The sequence below is a fragment of the Oncorhynchus clarkii genome, chromosome 33 (genome assembly GCF_045791955.1).
Source record: "Oncorhynchus clarkii lewisi isolate Uvic-CL-2024 chromosome 33, UVic_Ocla_1.0, whole genome shotgun sequence".
NCBI lineage: Eukaryota > Metazoa > Chordata > Actinopteri > Salmoniformes > Salmonidae > Oncorhynchus > Oncorhynchus clarkii.
In genome coordinates this window covers 35611472-35627128 of record NC_092179.1, presented here as the reverse complement: position 1 = coordinate 35627128, position 15657 = coordinate 35611472, and the positions used below count along the sequence as shown (strand labels likewise).

Below are 15657 nucleotides of genomic sequence, written 5' to 3'. Positions count from 1 at the left end.
GTGCTGTTTGGTTGTTCAGTCATTTCATTCTCAACCAGGAACGCCGCTGGGGCCGTTGCTACGGAATGCCGCTGGGGCCGTTGCTACGGAACGCCGCTGGGGCCGTTGCTACGGAACGCCGCTGGGGCCGTTGCTACGGAACGCCGTTGGGGCCGTTGCTACGGAACGCTGTTTGTATTTAACATGTCAATTAAGCTTGTTGACCAATCAGGACCTGAATATGACGTCACATGATAATGTAACGCATTAATACATTGTTTACGTAGTTGTTACACATTGATTAGACGATCCCTCGTATTTCATATATCACAACGATTCATCATCGTTGCTATGATGCTGGTCAAGTTGTCTCGCGCACCTACAGTGCTGGTCGTTTAAGAAAGCTAGCTAGCTCATGGAGGCAAACAATGTTCTTCCCCCAAAACACAGAAAAACAACCATCTGTTTCAGTAGCTATAGATATCTGGCTAACTATCTAGCTAGGTGTCATCATCTAAAATAACCAACAGACAGTTCTTATTTGGTTAATGTTGGTCGGACCCATCTAGGTGAAGCTAGCTACAATAACGATTAACGTTGGCATTTTTAGCTAATATCGCCCTATTACGATATGTTACGATCGTGCCTCCCTAATGGCAACTGCTCGGCATCTGACTATAAAGCACTAGAGAGGGTAGTGTGTACGGCCCAGTAAATCACTGGGGCCAAGCTTCCTGCCATCCAGGACCTCTATACCAGGCGGTGTCAGAGGAAGGCCCAAAAATTGTCAAAGACTCCAGTCACCCAAGTCATAGACTGTTCGCTCTGCTACCGCACAGCAAGCAGAGGACGGTGCAGGTGCCGTACCAGGCGGTCATACAGCCCGACAGACAGGATGATCTCAATGGCGCATCTGTAAAAGAATGTGAGGATCTTATGGGCCACGCCTAATTTCTTCAGCCTCCTGGAGGTTGAAGAGGCAGTCGCTGTGTCTTCTTCACCACATTGTCTGTGTGAATGGATCATTTCAGGTTGTCAGTGCACGCTGAGGAACTTGAAACATGTTCACCCTCTCCACTGTGGCCCATCGATGTGGATGGGGGTGTGATCTCTCTGTTGTCTCCTGAAGTCCACAATCAGCTCCTTCCGTTATGTTGACGTTGAGGTAAGAGGTTATTGTCCTGGCACCACTCCGCCAGGGCCCTCCCCTCCTCCCTGTAGGCTGTCTTGTCATTGTTGGCAAATCAGCACTACCACTGTTGTGTCATCAGCAAACTTGATGATTGAGTTGGAGACGTGCACAGCCAAGCAGTACAGGAGGGGATCTAGCACCCAGTTACATAGGGCTGGGCTCAGAACCAGGACCCCGAGCTCAGTGATGAGCTTGGAGGGCACTATGGTGTTGAAAGCTGCGCTGTAGTCGATGAACAGCATTCTTACATAGGTATTCATCTTGTCCAGATGGGATAGGGCAGTGTGCATGCGACGGCAATTGAGTCATCTGTTGGGGCAGCACACAAATTGTAGAGGGTCTAGGGATTCAGGTAAGATGATGTGATCCCTAACTAGTGGGTCTAGGGCTTCAGGTAAGGTGATGTGATCCTTAACTAGTGGGTCTAGGGCTTCAGGTAAGGTGATATGATCCTTAACTAGTGGGTTTAGGGCTTCGGGTAAGATATGATCCTTAACTAGTGGGTTTAGGGCTTCGGGTAAGGTGGTATAATCCTTAACTAGTGGGTTCAGGGGCTCGGGTAAGATTATATGATCCTTAACTAGTGGGTTTAGGGCTTCAGGTAAGGTGCAGGAGATATAATCCTTAACTAGTGGGTTTAGGGCTTCAGGTAAGGTGGTATGATCCTTAACTAGTGGGTTTAGGGCTTCGGGTAAGATGACATAATCCTTAACTGGCATCAAAGCACTTCAGGGTGACAGAAGTGAGTGCAGTGGGGCGATGGTCATTTAGTTCAGGTACTTTTGCCTTCTTGGGTAAAGGAACAATGGTGGACATCTTGAAGTAAGTGGGGTAGGGAAAGACTGAATCCGTCCGTAAACACTCCAGCCAGCTGGTCTACACATGCTCTGAGGACGCGGGATGCTGTCTGGGCCGGTAGCCTTGTGAGGGCTAATAAACTATTTTGACTTAGATGCCGGTTACCTAGTATTGACTAACGTTAACTAGCTAGCGGCTGGACAGTTGGCACCGAAATACCGTCTGGTCAGCCACTCCTCATAAAAAGTTGCCCTTGTGTGTGTTGTTCTGGCTTGGTCGCATAACGTTAGCTGGATATCTAACTAGTTTCGTTTAAATGAAACAAGGTAACAACGTTAAATACAGGTTTTTATACTTGTACTATCAAAACGTCACAACATCAAATTAACGTTAGAGCTACGGCAGACTGTTTTTCCTCCGGTATCATCAGCACACGTTTACCGCACATTGAGCCACCATAACGCTCCCGGTGAAAGACTCCCGAGGCCCGTTGAACAAAGTCAATTCAGAAGTAAACCGATATTTTATAATATCTCACCTTATTGTTATACTTTTATCTTCATCGTCTCCGTCCGTCAGTACATCCCTAAATCGTCAGGAATTACCCAAAAAAGCACTTCGAGTTTGTCTGTTTAGCTCGGCTAAGGGTTCAGAGCAGGAATTTCAGGAGTCGATTTCTTGCGGCGTGTCGATTCAACGGAACGGGAAACGTCACATTTTCGTTGGGTCATGACCACAGGAAGAAGTTCTCCCCCACAAATTATTTTATTTCCAATAAAACGTGTTTTAAATAAACGTAATTTCCTTCACGACAAGTCTGTGGCTAGATATATGTTTTTTTGGAGGATCCCTCTTCTGATAACAATTCCATAAATGTTTTGAAAGGGAATATTTGACTATTCTGACAGATTGATTAGATAAATCTTATTTATTAGATATGAAGTGGTTCTACTCCTTCTACTCTCTGATACAATCAAAGATTGACTGTCGTTGACAATGTCAAAGATACTGATAAAATTATAGCTTAAAATATAAATAAACGTTCATTAAAAACAGCTCATAAACGCTCTGGACGGCGAACCAATCAGAGGAATTAAAGCGTTGGATCCCGCCCCTTTTTGTACTTCACATCCGGAGTCTCCGCCCTACTACTTCCTCTTTCCCAGTTCGCAGTCAGCGAGAGACACCATGAAGGCGTCTGGCACAGTATGTAAAATTGTTTATTCAACCTTTTTAAGTCACATAAAGCCAGTTATTTAGACAGATTTGAGCACACATTGCTTCAATCGTTTGAATTGTGTAGTCACATGATGCTAAATCGATAAATAGTTCAATTTTTTCGGCTTTAAAAAACTGAAGCCTCCGCGGCTGTAACATGGCGTCCACGTTTGAGATTTTGGACCATGTGGGCACCTAGAGAAACAATGCAGCTAGCTAGGAAAATATGTGGCAACAGTGAACCAAACAAATATGCCCGTCTTATGTATTTAGCCACCTCCAAACAATTTGTCTTCTGTACACTTCTTCTCAAAGTGTGTTAAAATGCCCGCGAAGTGCTAACTAACATGTATCTATTAGCCTAGATTGCTAACTTCAGTAAGCTAGTTGCCACATACCTGGCCAGGCGTAGGCCGCGTTGCTAGTCGGCTAACTTGGCCAGTTAGCGAATACAAATCTCGTAGCTAATTATCCTCTCCAGACACATGTTAGCTGCCCATCCTGTTTCTTATTCCCGAAACAAGTAATTAGTTGGGTTGTTAACTGGAAGTAGTTGTTAGCTATAACTAGCTAGTGTCATTCAGAACTGTAAAATATCAAAGTTAGCAGGCTAAGATTGGCTGGCTACCAAGCTAAAGACATTGCGCCTGGTACATGAAGCAAACGTATTGTTGACATCCTTGCAGTTGACTGTAGGTAATGTCATGCATTGTATTCATTTAATTTAGATTTACGAATTGCAATGCACCCTAACCCAAAGGCCATATCAAATAAATGGTATGATCTTGTCAGGTGTGCTAAAATCAACATGATGTACCTTGTCGCCTTTCTCTGATGCTGATGTGCCGTTGAAAGTGAATCCAAGGTTCAACATTTTAATACATGCGTCTTATCCAGTATCCGTCATATTCTTTAAGTTAGCAACTGGTATCTATGGACAACCTGTATTCGCCTATGGACATTGTATTGCACGTTACTCACATTTCTTCCTCTCCTGCTCCATCCACACAGCTTAGGGAGTACAAAGTCGTTGGGCGCCTCCTGCCCTCGGTTAAGAACCCCACCCCTCCTCTCTACCGCATGAGGATCTTCGCTCCTAACCACGTGGTGGCCAAGTCTCGCTTCTGGTACTTTGTCTCCCAGCTGAGGAAGATGAAGAAGGCCAACGGAGAGACAGTCTACTGTGGTCTGGTAGGTAGCACAGGGGACCGGGTGGGCTCATGGGTGGGATTGGGGAAACAAATCAACTGCAAAGATTCACCAGTATTGAATGCACATCTTCTTTAATGTGTTTCATTATGTGCAAATAAACTATTATGGAAATGGATGGTGTCAGTGGTCTGGCTGGAAGTTAGTATTACTGTTGCACACATTAAGCAGTTTAAAGACACTGCCCTTTAAAGAGAGATTACAGGAGAAAAGAAACTGTTGATGCGTTTGACTGGTTTTAGATTTATATGTAAAAAATGTTTGTCTGGTGATCCTCTCCTGGAGAAATGAGACGTTTTCAGGGTAAACATCCTCTCCTGGAGAAATGAGACGTTTTCAGGGTAAACATCCTCTCCTGGAGAAATGAGACGTTTTCATGGTAAACATCCTCTCCTGGAGAAATGAGACGTTTTCAGGGTAAACATCCTCTCCTGGAGAAATGAGACGTTTTCAGGGTAAACATCCTCTCCTGGAGAAATGAGACGTTTTCAGGGTAAACATCCTCTCCTGGAGAAATGAGACGTTTTCAGGGTAAACATCCTCTCCTGGAGAAATGAGACGTTTTCAGGGTAAACATCCTCTCCTGGAGAAATGAGACGTTTTCAGGGTAAACATCCTCTCCTGGAGAAATGAGACGTTTTCAGGGTAAACATCCTCTCCTGGAGAAATGAGACGTTTTCAGGGTAAACATCCTCTCCTGGAGAAATGAGACGTTTTCAGGGTAAACATCCTCTCCTGGAGAAATGAGACGTTTTCAGGGTAAACATCCTCTCCTGGAGAAATGAGACGTTTTCAGGGTAAACATCCTCTCCTGGAGAAATGAGACGTTTTTCAGGGTAAACATCCTCTCCTGGAGAAATGAGACGTTTTCAGGGTAAACATCCTCTCCTGGAGAAATGAGACGTTTTTCAGGGTAAACATCCTCTCCTGGAGAAATTAGACGTTTTCAGGGTAAACATCCTCTCCTGGAGAAATGAGACGTTTTCAGGGTAAACATCCTCTCCTGGAGACATGAGACGTTTTCAGGGTAAACATGAGTAAAGGCTATGCATGTACCCCAGTGTTGTCACGATACCTGAATTTAGACTTGGATACCTGCTTCAGTGTCAGGATACTCAGTATCATCACAATACTCGATTTTCAAAACGATGCCACAGCAAACAAACCAAACAAAACGTCACCTGATCCGGACGGAGGAACTCAGCTACTGTTCTGTATCTTGGAGTTTTTATTTCATTTGGTTTCTTTTTACTTTAGCCATTATTTAACTAGGCAAGTCACTGAAGAACAAATTATTCTTTACAGTGACGGCCAAACCCGGACGATGCCGGGCCAGTTGTGTCGTGGGTGACGCACAATGAATCAGTCATACATTTGATTTGATTTGATTGTTCTTTTGTAGATGAGTAAAAACACCATGCTAATAATTTAATACTTGAAAGGAACATTTCTAGATAAACTAATTAAATCGAGATGTAGCCTAGGTCTTATTCACGGTACAGGGGAATGCGGACCAAGGCACTCTTCATATAATTAATTTAAATGCCTTTTATTAGTTTGGCATGTTCAATAGAAACATTATTATATTTTTTTTTAACCGATGTGTTTCTGCTGAATTGAGTTATTCAGCTTGTTTTGAGCTGATTTCACGGGGCTGCAGATAACCAACAACCCCTTCTGTTTAGGACTAGCATTGAACTGATAGGCTTGAACCTCTCAATCGCGTGAGACCCGTTTGACGGAATGTAACCAAATCCCTGTACTGGATAATTTTCAGTATACCGTGCATCCCTAACGTCCCTCTGCCATTTCTGTATAAGTCAGGTTAAACCTTATAGAATGAGACAACTTCCTGTCTGCCAATTAGGTGTCGGTCAGGAAGTTGTCTTGTTCTGTAAGGTTGAACCTGTCAGTCAGGAAGTTGTCTTGTTCTGTAAGGTTGAACCTGTCAGTCAGGAAGTTGTCTTGTTCTGTAAGGTTGAACCTGTCGGTCAGTTAGGTGTCAGTCAGGAAGTTGTCTCGTTCTGTAAGGTTGAACCTTGTCTAATGAACTCTTATTTCCCCCACCTCTGTCTCAGGTGCACGAGAAGACTCCCCTGAAGGTGAAGAACTTTGGCATCTGGTTGCGTTACGACTCCCGTAGCGGAACCCACAACATGTACCGAGAATACAGAGACCTGACCACCTCTGCAGCAGTCACCCAGTGCTGTGAGTATGTCTGTCTGACAGTCTGGAGAGTATGTGTGGCCCCATGTCCTGCAGTCTGTCTGATAGTCTGGAGAACACTGGACCGTTACCCAGTGCTGTGAGTATGTCCCAGTGTGGCCCCATGTCCTGCAGTCTGTCTGATAGTCTGGAGTGCACTGGACCGTTACCCAGTGCTGTGAGTGTGTCCCTGTTTGGCCCCAGTCTGTCTGACAGTCTGGAGAACACTGGGTTTAACCCATTGATGCGTTGGACAGACATTTATAAGATCTGTGATCATTATTAGACGGTTCCTCATGAACTGTTTAGGGAAACAGCTTGTAGCTGCTGTAGATCCGTCCCAGGAGAACGGAGAGTGAATTTAGAGTTAACGGCGTAAACGTTGAGTTGGCACAAACCCAACGTGTCTCTGTGCGTTGTCTCTGTGTGTTGGGTTTGGGCGCTATGCAGATGTACATACCGTTTCTGTATCATACCGGTACTATCGGAAGTGTACCTAAGTTGCACCCCCCCAAATAAATACATCTGCGACACAAACAATGTAGTCAACCGGGATCTTGATCCAGGAGGAGATTAATTATCTCTGCTGTAATCTAGAAGCTTGATGTTGCCATCTAATACTTAGCTAGGAAGTTAGCAAACCAAATTTATTTAACTCAGGACATCTTAGTTGGCAAGCCAGATGCTTAGCTGGAGCCCAGGCTGGAGATCATTTACAGGCCTACTGTGTCTGATCTTGTCGTGTCAGAAATCAAACCTTCAGAACGCTGTTGTCTTCCAGCAGCTACACGTGAAAACAACGTTCTACAATCCACACCTAAAGCTTTGAGACGTGAACCTAATCTGCCCCCCCCCCTCCAGCAGGCCTGATCAGTGAGACATGAACCTAATCTGCCCCCCCAGCAGGCCTGATCAGTGAGACATGAACCCAATCTGCCCCCCCCTCCAGCAGGCCTGATCAGTGAGACATGAACCTAATCTGGCCCCCCAGCAGGCCTGATCAGTGAGACATGAACCTAATCTGGCCCCCCAGCAGGCCTGATCAGTGAGACATGAACCTAATCTGGCCCCCCAGCAGGCCTGATCAGTGAGACATGAACCTAATCTGGCCCCCCAGCAGCAGGCCTGAAATTAAATCCGTTGCTTAATTTTCCCTCCTAAAGGTCTTGATAAATCTTTCTTGGGGGGGTAAATACTAACTTGGCCAGTCTTCCAGGAGGGCAGTTGGGTGTGGTTGTCACTAGCTGTGTTTTTGTTATTCTGATGTTGTGTCTGTGTGTTCTCCAGATCGTGATATGGGCGCTCGCCATCGTGCCCGTGCCCACTCCATCCACATCATGAAGGTCCAGGAGATCGCTGCCAACAAATGCCGCAGACCTGCCATCAAGCAGTTCCACGTAAGTCTTCTCACATCGTATATCATCCACCCGGGACCGGGTCTAGGTCTTCTCACATCGTATATCATCCACCCGAGGTCAGACTGTTCTCTGTGCTACGGCACGGTACCGGGTCTAGGTCAGACTGTTCTCTGCGCCAAGTCTAGGTCCAAGAGGGTCCTTAACAGCTTCTTACCCCCAAGACTGCTGAGCACACTGTTTATTATCTATGCATAGTCACTTTACCCCTACCTACATGTACATAGTACCTCAACTAACCTGTACCCCCACACATTGACTCGGTACAGGTACCACCTGTATATAGCCTCATTACTAACCTGTACCCCCACACATTGACTCTATTGGTACCCCCTGTATATAGCCTCATTACTAACCTGTACCCCCACACATTGACTCGGTACAGGTACCACCTGTATATAGCCTCATTACTAACCTGTACCCCCACACATTGACTCGGTACAGGTACCACCTGTATATAGCCTCATTACTAACCTGTACCCCCACACATTGACTCGGTACAGGTACCACCTGTATATAGCCTCATTACTAACCTGTACCCCAGCACATTGACTCTACTGGTACCCCGTCTATATAGCCTCATTACTAACCTGTACCCCAGCACATTGACTCTACTGGTACCCCCTGTATATAGCCTCATTACTAACCTGTACCCCCACACATTGACTCTATTGGTACCCCCTGTATATAGCCTCATTACTAACCTGTACCCCCACACATTGACTCGGTACAGGTACCACCTGTATATAGCCTCATTACTAACCTGTACCCCCACACATTGACTCTATTGGTACCCCCTGTATATAGCCTCATTACTAACCTGTACCCCCACACATTGACTCGGTACAGGTACCACCTGTATATAGCCTCATTACTAACCTGTACCCCCACACATTGACTCGGTACAGGTACCACCTGTATATAGCCTCATTACTAACCTGTACCCCCACACATTGACTCGGTACAGGTACCCCCACACATTGACTCTACTGGTACCCCCTGTATATAGCCTCATTACTAACCTGTACCCCAGCACATTGACTCTACTGGTACCCTGTCTATATAGTTGCTCTGGAAAAAAGGAGCGTCTGCTAAATGACTCCAATGTGAATGTTATTGTGAGCGTATCGTAATGCCAGGTTGTATTGTGTCTTGCTGTTTTAACTGAGTCTGATGTGCCGCGGGTCTCTGGCGCTGTATTGGTCCGCTCCGGATATAAAAACCTGCCAGACAGAACACCAGATTAACTGAGTCTGATGTGCCGCGGGTCTCTGGCGCTGTATTGGTCCGCTCCGGATATAAAACCTGCCAGACAGAACACCAGATTAACTGAGTCTGATGTGCCGCGGGTCTCTGGCGCTGTATTGGTCCGCTCCGGATATAAAACCTGCCAGACAGAACACCAGATTAACTGAGTCTGATGTGCCGCGGGTCTCTGGCGCTGTATTGGTCCGCTCCGGATATAAAACCTGCCAGACAGAACACCAGATTAACTGAGTCTGATGTGCCGCGGGTCTCTGGCGCTGTATTGGTCCGCTCCGGATATAAAACCTGCCAGACAAAACACCAGATTAACTGAGTCTGATGTGCCGCGGGTCTCTGGCGCTGTATTGGTCCGCTCCGGATATAAAACCTGCCAGACAAAACACCAGATTAACTGAGTCTGATGTGCCGCGGGTCTCTGGCGCTGTATTGGTCCGCTCCGGATATAAAACCTGCCAGACAGAACACCAGATTAACTGAGTCTGATGTGCCGCGGGTCTCTGGCGCTGTATTGGTCCACTCCGGATATAAAACCTGCCAGACAAAACACCAGATTAACTGAGTCTGATGTGCCGCGGGTCTCTGGCGCTGTATTGGTCCACTCCGGATATAAAACCTGCCAGACAAAACACCAGATTAACTGAGTCTGATGTGCCGCGGGTCTCTGGCGCTGTATTGGTCCGCTCCGGATATAAAACCTGCCAGACAAAACACCAGATTAACTGAGTCTGATGTGCCGCGGGTCTCTGGCGCTGTATTGGTCCGCTCCGGATATAAAACCTGCCAGACAGAACACCAGATTAACTGAGTCTGATGTGCCGCGGGTCTCTGGCGCTGTATTGGTCCACTCCGGATATAAAACCTGCCAGACAAAACACCAGATTAACTGAGTCTGATGTGCCGCGGGTCTCTGGCGCTGTATTGGTCCGCTCCGGATATAAAACCTGCCAGACAAAACACCAGATTAACTGAGTCTGATGTGCCGCGGGTCTCTGGCGCTGTATTGGTCCGCTCCGGATATAAAACCTGCCAGACAAAACACCAGATTAACTGAGTCTGATGTGCCGCGGGTCTCTGGCGCTGTATTGGTCCGCTCCGGATATAAAACCTGCCAGACAAAACACCAGATTAACTGAGTCTGATGTGCCGCGGGTCTCTGGCGCTGTATTGGTCCGCTCCGGATATAAAACCTGCCAGACAAAACACCAGATTAACTGAGTCTGATGTGCCGCGGGTCTCTGGCGCTGTATTGGTCCGCTCCGGATATAAAACCTGCCAGACAAAACACCAGATTCCTCTTCCAGGTGTAATGTTCCTGGTCTTAAAACCTGGTGTGTTTTTAAATCTGGCTCCATGCTGATGCTACCGCCTGTAAAATTAGTATGGTGTTGTAATTTCAATGGATGATCGGCAAAACTGTTTTTTATCCCCTAGTTATCTAACCCCCCCCACTGCCACTTTAAGGCAAATTCTATATATTTCTACTTGATTTTTAAATGATTGTAGTTATGATGACTGTAGGTTTCTGCCGTTCAAATAAACCCAGCTAAGTGTTAGCATGGCGGCTGTGTGCCTTGTTTTCTTAATGGAAACGCTAGGAGCTCAGATGCAATCGTTGAACGTTGTTATCCTTATGTACATATTCTTTATCCCCTTAGACTGTGTATAAGACAGTAGTTTTGGAATTGTTAGCTAGATTACTTGTTGGTTATTACTGCATTGTCGGAACTAGAAGCGCAAGCATTAACACTCGCATTAACATCTGCTAACCATGTGTATGTGACAAATAAAATTTGATTTGATTTTCGGTTATTGTATCTTAGCGCCTCCTTTTGAGTGTGTGTGTGGCGCTCCTTTTCGTTTAAGTGTTCTTCTCCGACTAACCAGCACCTCGCCTCATTTCTTCTGCCCGTCAGATGTCTTTGCCTAAAACATCTCCTCTTGTCCTCTCCTCAGGACTCCAAGATCAAGTTCCCCCTGCCCCACAGGGTCCTGCGTCGCCAACACAAGCCCCGCTTCACCACCAAGAGACCAAACACCTTCTTCTAAAGGAAAAAACCTCTGTTTTCACTTTGTGCGGCACAATAAAAATTCTAATTGTAGAAAAGAAGCCATTTTGTTTTTGAGTTTAATTTTTGTACATGTTTGGCTAAGAATTGGTTTTGTGATACTTCCGACATGCACGTTTGAAGTGAAGCCTAGTTTCTCTGAGTCATGAGTTGGATTGCATCATGCTTTGCAGGAGGGGGGAAATGGTTGTCAGTGGATATTATGTGAAAAGTTAACTAATAACATTCAGAAATGTGAAGAGAGAACGTTTGGACCATCGTCACAGATTTGCTACAAAACAGCTCCTAATTATGGCTTTATAATGACCATTTAGAAAGATTATGCGTTGCATATGAGTGCTGATCAATATATGAAAGATAAAAGTTGCCACATAATAACATGGTTGAACTCATCTGGATCATCTGTAGGTTGTAATATGCAGTGGTGTGGAAGAGGCCATTTTAACCCCCCTTTTCCATTAGAGGCTCACGTTTTAAGAGTTCTTGTCTTTTGTCCTAAAATGACAAGTAGTTTCACACCACTAATATTTGTGAAGAATCCATACCCATAACATTAGTTATGTTTACTGTGTATTTAAATGCTTTATATTTTAATGTATTTCGTTGTTTTGTGGCACACACACTGTCCGCGTGTTCATTTCCTGTAAGTTGGCGCCATCTCGTGGCTCGAGCGCGTGGTTGTCCGGGGTACCGCGGTCATAGATGTTTTACTGTCATGACGGGGATTTCGTTAAAGGTTAAATAACTGGCAAAGCTTCAGGTAAGTTTGGTAACCGTAAATTCGGTAAAGTGAGCCGGAAAATGTAGTCTCAATTCGGTAAAATGAGCGGGGACAGTTATTCTCCATTGAAATTGTGTTAAACTTCACATGGGACGCTTTCATGTCTTCCATTCGCGGATGAGACTAAATCTGAGGTAAATATTTTTTGTTGCTCAACTCAATAGACCTTAAGTCCAATGTCACATCACACGTTATGTCCGGTGTCAGTTTTGCTCCATTCTAACGTGCTTTTAGGTTGTTGGCTAACGTGTCAAGACATGTAGGCTGACTTGCAATATGAATGGATACATTTTCAACAATCTCATGTGGGTAACGGAGGCCTACGGATATCGGTGACCGGTCAATGCCCAGACATGCTAAAGGCATACGGTGTTGTCAGAGAACACACACAGTGTTGCTCAGTGACAGATGAAATGTAACACCAGTATTAATAGCAGTTTAATACAGGTTTCCAAGTGGTTTCAGATTGCATGGTCCTGACAGATCCCCTTGGAAAGCCCTTCTGAAACAAAAGGTCATGGATCAGAAACCCAGTCAGTATCTGTTGTGACCACCATTTGTCTCATGCAGCGTGACACGTCTCCTAGAGTTGATCAGGCTGTTGATTGTGGGATGTTGTCCCACTCCTCTTCAATGGCTGTGTGAAGTTGCTGGATATTGGGCAGGAACTGGAACACGCTGTCGTACACCCCAGACATGCTCAATGGGGTGACGTGTCTGGTGAGGATGCAGGCCATGGAAGAACTGGGAAATGTTCAGCTTCCAGTAATTGTGTACAGATCCTTGCAAATTGGGGCCGTGCATTATCATGCTGAAACATGAGGTGATGGAGGATGAATGGCACCACAATGGGCCTCAGGATCTCATCACGGAATCTTTGGGCGTTCAAATTGCCGTTGATAAAATGCAATTGTGTTCATTGTCCGTAGCTTATGCCTACCCATAACCCCACCGCCACCATGGGGCACTCTGTTCACAACGTTGACATCAGCAAACCGCTTGCCCACAGGATGCCATCCACACTGTCTGCCATCTGCCCGGTACAGTTGAAACCAGGATTCATCTGTGAAGAGCACACTTCTCCAGCGAGGCCAGTGGCCATCGAAGGTGAGCATTACCCCACTGAAGTCGGTTACGATGCCGAACTGCAGTCAGGTCAAGACCCTGGTGAGGACGACGAGCACGCAGATGAACAGACGGTTGCTGGCTGACTGTACCAGAAATTATTTTGTTGTGCAAACCCACAATTTCATCAGCTATCTGGGTGGCAGGTCGATCCCGCAGGTAAAGAAGCCCGATGTGGGGGTCCTGGGCTGGCGTGGTTACATGTGGTCTGTGGTTGTGAAGCAAGTTGGATGTTCTGCCAAATTCTCTAAAACGTTAGAGGCGGCTTATGGTAGAGAAATAAACATTTGATTATCAGGCAACAGCTCTGGTGGACATTGCTGCATACCAATTGCACGCTCCCTTAACTTGAGACATCTGTGGCATTGTGTTGTGTGACAAAACTGCACATTTTAGAGTGGCTTTTTATTGTCCCCAGCACAAGGTTCACCTGTGTAATGTTCATGCTGTTTAATCAGCTTCTTGATAAGTCTCACATGTCAGGTGAATGGATTATCTTGGCAAAGGAGAAATGCTCACTAACAGGGATGTAAAAAAAAATTGTGCCGAAAATGTGAGAAATACACTTTTTGTGCGTATGGAATATTTCTGGGATTTTTTATTTCATCTCATGAAACATGGGACACTTTTACCTGTTCAATTTCTATTTTAGTTTAGTGTGTATGTCACCAAACCAGGCCGTGTTGATGTTCCTTTTTCAGATAAAGCTTCACCCTGTCAGTGTGGGAGGAGGTCTGCTGTTACTCCTTCACCCTGTCAGTGTGGGAGGAGGTCTGCTGTTACTCCTTCACCCTGTCAGTGTGGGAGGAGGTCTGTTACTCCTTCACCCTGTCAGTGTGGGAGGAGGTCTGTTACTCCTTCTCCCTGTCAGTGTGGGAGGAGGTCTGTTACTCCTTCACCCTGTCAGTGTGGGAGGAGGTCTGTTACTCCTTCTCCCTGTCAGTGTGGGAGGAGGTCTGTTACTCCTTCACCCTGTCAGTGTGGGAGGAGGTGTGCTGTTTATCCCGTATCAGAGCAACCATCAGGAGGTATGGACTCCTAATCCCATGGGCCCTGGTCAAAAGTAGTGCACTATATAGGGAATAGGGTGCAAGGGCCCTTGTCGACAGTAGGGCACTATTTAGGGGATAGGATGCATGGGCCCTGGTCAACAGTAGGGCACTATATAGGGAATTGGGTGCATTGGCCCTGGTCAACAGTAGGGCACTATATAGGTAATAGGGTGCAATGGCCCTCGTCGACAGTAGGGCACTATTTAGGGGACAGGATGCATGGGCCCTGGTCAACAGCAGGGCACTATATAGGGGATAGGATGCCATATGGGACAGCGTATTGGCCTCGGTGTAGACTTCTTTCGACTGCTCTAAAAATCACACTCGGTTTGTTTAAAACATTTTTGAAGCTGAAACTGATTCTCTATTTTTCTCTTTTTGTCGATTGGAGCCTGTTTATTTAAAGGCTTTTTAAACCAGATCCACGAGACCTTGTTGAAGACCAATCCACTCACACCAACTCATTTTGATCGGCTACGTTTCCCACAGCCTGGTGGGGGGGAAGGGGGTGGGGGGGGGCAGGTAGGACGAGGCCAGAGAGTGAGACTACGTCTGCCTTGGCAGGATATCCTTTGAAACAATAATCCCGGGTAATTTCTCTGGTAGGGAGCGGCCCTCCGTTCATCTAATCTACCAGATGTTTCCCACGCTACTTTGAGATGAGGGCACAGTGATTTCCCTGCTGGGTAGCAGTCCGACTCCGGGCGGCTGTACCTCTCTCTCTCTCTCTCTCTCTCTCTCTCTCTCTCTCTCTCTCGCTGTCTCTCGCTGTCTCTCTCGCTGTCTCTCTCTCTCTCTCCCTCTCTCGCTGTCTCTCTCTCTCTCTCTCTCCCTCTCTCGCTGTCTCTCTCTCTCTCTCGCTGTCTCTCTCTCTCTCTCCCTCTCTTGCTGTCTCTTTCTCTCTCTTTCTCTCTCTGTCTCTCTCTCTCTCTCTCTCTGTTTCTCTCGCTGTCTCGGTCTGTCTGTGTTTGAAATACGTCAGACAGTGTTTCCAAATCCTCACCTGGTATATTGATGACTAGACTCATGGATCTCTGTCCTCCTGGACTGTTATTGAGATGATGTCATGTACTTGGCCCAGCAGTCTGGCCATAGATTTAGGGGTCTGGCTGATCTCTAGACTTAGTCTAATCAGCAGTCTGGCCATAGATTTAGGGGTCTGGCTGATCTCTAGACTTAGTCTAATCAGCAGTCTGGCCATAGACTTAGGGGTCTGGCTGGTCCGTAGACTTAGTTTAATCAGCAGTCTGGCCATAGACTTAGGGGTCTGGCTGATCTCTAGACTTAGTCTAATCAGCAGTCTGGCCATAGACTTAGGGGTCTGGCTGTTCTGTAGACTTAGTCTAATCAG

The 15657-nt window shown here is 46.2% G+C and overlaps 2 protein-coding genes and 1 non-coding gene across 4 annotated transcripts in view; 2 read left to right on the top strand and 1 right to left on the bottom strand.

The window, feature by feature from the left end:
- Positions 1 to 2682, bottom strand: part of LOC139393091 (exportin-T-like) — a 47330-nt gene extending 44648 nt beyond the window's left edge. The window contains exon 1 of one of the 2 annotated variants that reach the window (XM_071141439.1): positions 2508 to 2682. The gene's annotated coding sequence lies outside the window, so the exon portion shown is untranslated. The remainder of the gene's footprint in view (positions 1 to 2507) is intronic. The other variant, XM_071141438.1, reaches the window with a different exon arrangement.
- Positions 2683 to 3111: 429 nt separating this feature from the next.
- LOC139392687 (large ribosomal subunit protein eL20) lies at positions 3112 to 11389 on the top strand. The gene is made up of 5 exons (XM_071140856.1): positions 3112 to 3175; positions 4199 to 4378; positions 6475 to 6604; positions 7889 to 7998; positions 11236 to 11389. The coding sequence occupies exons 1-5, from the start codon at positions 3158 to 3160 to the stop codon at positions 11326 to 11328; spliced, it is 531 nt and encodes a 176-aa protein (XP_070996957.1). The 5' UTR covers positions 3112 to 3157; the 3' UTR covers positions 11329 to 11389.
- On the top strand, positions 3929 to 4063 carry LOC139393347 (small nucleolar RNA SNORA68). Its single transcript, XR_011629778.1, has one exon. It is a non-coding gene; the product is annotated as a small nucleolar RNA SNORA68 (small nucleolar RNA).
- Positions 11390 to 15657: the final 4268 nt, after the last annotated feature.

Coding starts and splice junctions, on each gene's coding strand:
- LOC139392687 (XM_071140856.1), top strand. Junction 4,379..6,474: donor AGACAGTCTACTGTGGTCTG/GTAGGTAGCACA, acceptor CCTCTGTCTCAG/GTGCACGAGAAGACTCCCCT. Junction 6,605..7,888: donor TGCAGCAGTCACCCAGTGCT/GTGAGTATGTCT, acceptor TGTGTTCTCCAG/ATCGTGATATGGGCGCTCGC.